Source organism: Gavialis gangeticus, unplaced genomic scaffold, assembly GCF_001723915.1.
Source record: "Gavialis gangeticus isolate Ggan-Ray unplaced genomic scaffold, GavGan_comp1, whole genome shotgun sequence".
Taxonomy (NCBI): Eukaryota; Metazoa; Chordata; order Crocodylia; family Gavialidae; genus Gavialis; species Gavialis gangeticus.
In genome coordinates, this window is record NW_017729008.1 from 43,595,511 (window position 1) to 43,601,492 (window position 5,982).

The following is a 5,982-nucleotide window of genomic DNA, read 5'->3' on the forward strand; positions in this document are numbered from 1 at the left end:
CACTAGATTCTCATGGGAAGCAGCACCTCAAAAATTAAGCTTTCTTGTGGCTTTCAATGCTTCTAAGTTTTCAGTGTTGACCAAGAGCAGGGTGGTTGGGTGTCAGCAATATCTAGAGGATGGAGAAATGGTATTGAATGAAAATGCTACTCTTCCTTGGGGTCAATCAGACCTTATGCTCTAAGCTGAATAAAAGTTAATTGGCTTAGTGTTGATCGGCTTAGTGGACCAGTTGCACACAAGGCTAAAAAACCTTCTCTGACTATCCCTGACCTGCACAGCTGTGACTTGCCACGAGAGGCTTTGTGAGCAGGGCCTGGACTAGGAGCTTGGGGAAAGACAGGCTCGCTGCTCCTGTGTGAAGCCAGGTTGGCAAGCTTTGGGGACTGGGGGCTTGTCTACATTAGAAGCACACTGCTGGAAGCAGTTCTACCAGCAGAGACCCACAGAGTATGTCCCCCAGCTGGATGACTTCTGGCAGCCCCACTACAACATCTGTGCAGGCAAAATGCCTGTGTACCCTGGCTGGGATCCATGAGAAGCCCTGGGTCCTGCTCTCACCCGCCGTTGGCTGGGTGGCTTGGCTGCTGGGAGCAGAACTGGTCCGAGCGCTGGCACTGAAGCACCACACCCTCTTGGGGTGCAGGAGGACTTCAGCTTGGGCAGAAAAGCTGCGGAGCATGACCATAAATTGATGAAACAAGAACAAAATTTGGTGGATTAGAGATAATCCTGCCCCGGAGTGGCATAACATTAAACTAAATAGAGTGCTTTGAGCTACTTAAAAGGTGTTAATGTGCAGCTGGTCCAAGAGCTCCAGAAGCCGTGTAAAGTTACCGTGTAACGAGGCCCTTAGAATCGTAGTGCAGCCAGGCCAGCAGGGCTGCAGGAGGTCGCACCTAGTTTCACCCCTGCTCAAGGCAGCATCAGCCCCATCTAAACCATCCTAGGCAAGGGTCTATGCAATGCCCAAGGATGGCGATTCTGAAATCTGTAAATATCCTGTTCCAATGGTTGACTGCACTCATAGTGAGAGAGTTCTCCCCAGTCTCCAACCTCGGTTTCCCCTGTGCAATTTCAGACTGTTACTCTAGTCCTGGCCCCCGCGGACATGGAACACAGTCTGTTGTCATCCTTTTGGTAGCAAATCTCTCCTCAACCTTCTCCTTACACCAAATCCCAGTTCTTCCAGCCGGTGCTCATAAACCAGTCCTGACTCGATTGTCCTGGTCCGACAGTACTACAAGAGACAGGCCTCCCCACCTCTCCCTGCTGTTGAGCGTTAGTTCAGTGCATCAGCTCTGGGGTCCTGCCCAGGTACCAAGCTCAGTTTGCACCCTGCTTGCTTGTGCTGCAGAGGAGACCTTAGTGCTTGCTGCTGCCTGCCTTAACAGAGGGAGGTGGCTCATTCTCTAATGCCCTCCCCTGCAGTGGCGGCCGTTCTGTGACTGCATGTTTGGCTTATGCGGTATAAAGCTTTCTGGCACCTTGAGACTTGAAGACAAAGTGTTGCTAAACGGGTACTGTAATGATTTGGAAATGCAGCCTCCCCACCCCAGTAACCTTTTGATTTCAAGTGTCTGAGATCCTGGCTTTTGGCAGAAAGGTGTTTTTGTGGTTCAGCCACTGGAGACCAGGATTGTAATGGTTAACCCTGACAAGGGTTTTTGGGGCGACCTTGGCCTGTGTGCCTCAGTTACCCCTTGGTTGGTTTTCCAAGGGGAAGAGTGCATTTCTGAGCTCAGTAAACCCCTGCTCAAGCCAAGGCTGCTGTCTGAGACCAGGATCACAGAAATCTGGCACTCGGGTACGGGGGCTGGATTTCCCCTTCCTAGACCATCCCTGAACAACAGGTTCTTCTTTTCTCACGCGAGTCCCAGAGGCATGGAGCCCCAGGGGTTCTGGTGACTGGCTGCCCTGATCCCAAGCAGGAAACGTTTGGAGGCTCCTTCTTCTCCAGTTCAATTGGCCGTTGCATGTCAGCACATGGCTTTTCAACCCTCGCCCCGGTCTGCTGTGCCCCATGACTCAGCAGCCCCTGCTTGCACAGCCCCATGGCTGTGCCCAGACTTGCTGTGGAGAGTCCCGCTGCTCCGGGTGGCAGCGCTAGACCAGCTCGGCGAGTCCCGGCCTGGCCCTCGGGACTCAGTTGCAAAGCTCTCCAGCCCCTTCATGCCTTGGCATGCAGTTCTCACCTCGTGTGACCTTAACCTGGAAACCCAGCTGAACTTCCTGCTTCCTGAACTCGGCAGTGTCCCCTCTGAGTCGTCCCTTTGACTTCTGGCCCGGTCTGGGTTGGGACTAGCCAAAGCCTCCCCTGCCAGGCAGTTGTGAGCGGGTCCAGTGGTGACTGAGGTTAGGCAGCCACTGCTCGGGGATGCTCTGGGTGTAGTGATGCCTGTGTTCTGCTACGGGGATTTCCCAGGCCTCTGGGCTTTGCTGGTTGCCTCCCACCCCCTTTTCTGTTCCACATGACCTGGTGTTTTTAAGCCTCCCGTAAGCGTTGGGTGTTGGCTGCAGCCGAGGCTGGGGATTTTCACTGGTGTGCCAGTGCTCCTGCTGGGGATTGAAGCCGGAGGTTATTGGCTAGAGAGCCTTGCCCCTATGCTCAGGGTTAGACTCGTCACCATATTGGGGTTAGGAAGGAATCGTACTCCATGATCAGATTGATACAAACTGGTTGGGTTTTGCCTTCCTCTGTAGGGGGGGCACGGCCCCTGCTTGGGATCTTTTGAGCTTATACAAGCTGTAATAGAAGCAGTATGTCAGCTGCTGTGGGCCCCCCTGCTTTACTGAGGCTGGGTCGGCTGTTGATGTCTGTTGTGTCAGGGTTGGTGGTAGTTTTACAAAGAGTTTAGATTATGGATTTGTCTGGGATGGTTTGGACAGGGCTGATCCTGCCTCAGGCAAGGGTTTGCACTAGATGCGACCCCTGGACATCTCTTCCAGCCCCACTGCTCTATGATTTTTATGACTTCTGTGACGTGGGTGACTCAGGGTTGCATGGACATATAAGATGTGGTTGTGCCCACGTCCTTGGCAGCCTCCGTGGGGATGCCAGGATCCAAGTGGGCCGTGACAACTGAACCTGCCCTGAAGGGTGGTCCCCCAGCTCCAGGTTGAGGCATGTTAGCAAGGTGGTGATGGCATCTTAGCCGCATAAGCCACTGAGAAAACAGTGACAGTTCCCTTTGCTCAGCGCCTGTCTTGGCAAGGCACAGGTTAGTCAAGAGTGGCCAAGTCTTGCACAGATCCAGAGCCTGCAACTGGCTTGGCATGGAGCCACCCACTCTGCAAGCACCCACTTCCAGGTCCTCAGCTGGGGGATTGTCCAGCTTCCCCTGTGCTTCCCTCCAGGTCCTCAGAGAGCTGGGGTCCCAAAGGCCTCATATACAAGGGAGAGGGGTGGGTAGGGCAGTGTCAGGGGCTGAGGCTAGACCAGGGCCTTGGCCGTTCTGGAGTCTGCCCCATTGCACCTGGCGGACGTTATGACTGATTGCTTAGGGCAAGTCTGTGCTGTGCTTGCCTCTCCCACTCCTTTTCTGTACCCCCTGATCCCATGAGCAAGGCAAGGCAGCCAGCACGGAGGGCCCCGGGCTGTGCCCAGTACTGCTGTGACCTGGGTCTCCAGTGTATGCGGTGGTGCATACTCCAGGCTGTCCAAAGGTGTCTGTGTCACTGCAGCCTCTTGGGGCCAAAGCAAGTGGGCTGGGCTAGTTCACAGCTGCCGCAGTGAGATCTGCACATGGGAAAACCAAGGCACGAGGAGTGGTGACACCCCCTTGGCAGCGCCCTGGGACATCAGAGCTCCTGGCTCACACCCCAGAGCTCACGCTGCCCACTCGGGGCTGTTGCAGGTTCGCCGGTGCCCTCCCCCATTGAAACGGGTGTGGAACGCTGCTCCCCGGCCCTAGCACCTGCAGCAGCTTGCTGGACTGGAAAATCAGCAGCTCGCGCGTGGGCTTCCCTTCTGGGAGGGTGGGTGTGGTGGGGCGGCACTGTCTCTAGGAAGGAGTCAGTGGGATCAGTGTCCCCTAGTGTTGAGCAGCTTCCACCTCCCTTAGCTGCCAGGCTTCCCTTTAATGCCCCCCCTTGTCTTTCAGCGCGGAGGAATGTAAACAGGTCTGCTGGGCTCTGAGGGACTTCACCCGGTTGTTCCGATAGCTTGCGCTCCTGCACTGAGCCTGTCTCCCAGGTGAGTAAGTTGCCCTTTGTGCCCCAGCCCCAGGAAGGCTGTGGCACTGTACCATTAGCACTGCTCTGGCTTGAGCCTATCCCCCATCACAGTGATTCCTGAGAAGGTGGGTTTGAGCCTGGTGCTGCCATAACCCCATCACTGGAGATGGGTGGGAGCCTGTCAGCAATTGCATGAGAGGTTGCTAACCCTTGAATGCCCACTGTGGAGCCCTGCAGCAGACCCAGGCATGGCTGGTGGACATTAGTCTCCTCCCTGCAGTGGGTGCAAGTCCTGGATACATTTGCTCTCTGCCGTCTCGGAGCAGAGGAAGCAATCCCAGCCCACTGAAAGCCAGGCTTCTGGACGCCACCTGAAAGCAAACCCTGACTGCAGGCATTTGCTTGGCCTGGTGCTGATAGAGAAGCCAACAGGCCTCGCCTGGTAGCTGTTCATAGTATCATAGTACTTAGGGTTGGAAGGGACCTAAACAGGTCATCAGGTCCGCCCCCCTGCACCAGGCAGAAATGGGTGCCGGGGTCATCTCGCCCCAGATAAATCTGTCCAGCATTGTCTTGAAAACCCCCAAGGTAGGAGAGAGCGCCACCTCCCTTGGAAACCCATTCTAGAGCCTGGCAGCCGTACCTGTAAAGTTAATATCAGCAGATGCTGCACGTGCTCTGGTTTGCGCTGGGGGGCGCCTGGACTGAAAGGATCTGGCCATGGGTTGATATCCTGACCTGCCACCCCCCCCCTCCAGTGACAAGCCAGTTATGGGTGTGACACTTATGGGAACGGGGTAGGATACGCCCAGTTCAGTTCCTTGTGGATGGTGTCCGGAAGATCCACTTCAGTCTGAGCAGTAGGCCGGGGTCTAAAATTGCTTGTCCTTTGAAGCGGCTTTGCTGGGTCAAGAGAAGATTGCATGGGCACAGCTGGCATCCAGGCAGCCGGAGGTTTCACTTGGACACCTTCGCCAGCACTTAAAGGTGTTAGGTGAAGAGCAAGGAAGGCTTGTGTCACCTCTTGGTTATGGGGCAGCTCCCGATCTCAGCCACAGTCTTGCTGCCCCCAGCTCCTTCACCACTGCTGTTTCTTAGCAGTCACTGGGTAAACTGGGGCCTCACGACGCTGGCAGTACGTCACTGCCATGGCAGCACAGCCGAGGGAATAAGATTCCCATGTTCTGTGTATCCATACTGGGAACGAGGGCAGCTTATGAGACGGGGGCTGCTGCCATTCCTGGACGCAGTAGAAACCCAGGTTGTGTGTGAAAGGCACCGCTGGGACAGCGTCACTGCCACATTGCCAGCCCGAATGTGCATGAAACAGGGCATATCGTCTCGGCCATGTCCTGCCATGGTGCTCGGAGCTGGGGGCACTGAGCTTTCGGCCTGGCCTGGAGAGCTCCATGCGCGGTGGAAACACTGATGGCACTTTTTGTGTCCCCTCCCTCCCCACCTCCAGGAATGTCTTTTGATTAGAAGACAGGAAATAACGCAAACAAGAACGTGTCCCACAATCAGCAAACTTCATTGTGGCCGAGGGCTTTCACTCGCTCTAGCGCGTCCCGCCAAACCCGGGGAGCCGCTTCGCCGCCAGAGCAAGCCAAGTGAAGTTCCTGCTTGTGAGCGAGAGGGCAACTCAGACGCGACTAAAGATGGCTGCAGCCCCACCTCCGGCGCTGCGGGGGGGCGCTTCTTCCCCGAGGGGACTGGCTAAAACAACAAAAAGCAAAGAGAATAAAAACAAAAAAACAAAACAAAAAAACACAAAAAAATTTTAGAAAATTAAAAAAAAAAAAAAAA

At 55.1% G+C, this 5,982-nt stretch overlaps 1 protein-coding gene across 2 annotated transcripts in view; it reads left to right on the plus strand.

The window, feature by feature from the left end:
* The window catches only part of TNPO3 (transportin 3), a 49,197-nt gene extending 43,256 nt beyond the window's left edge, over positions 1 to 5,941 (plus strand). For both annotated transcript variants that reach the window (XM_019509686.1, XM_019509687.1), the window contains exons 21-22: positions 4,104 to 4,195; positions 5,642 to 5,941. In XM_019509686.1, the coding sequence (XP_019365231.1) occupies positions 4,104 to 4,164 (61 nt within the window). In that variant the 3' untranslated portion in view covers positions 4,165 to 4,195; positions 5,642 to 5,941. The remainder of the gene's footprint in view (positions 1 to 4,103; positions 4,196 to 5,641) is intronic.
* The last annotated feature ends 41 nt before the right edge of the window (positions 5,942 to 5,982 follow it).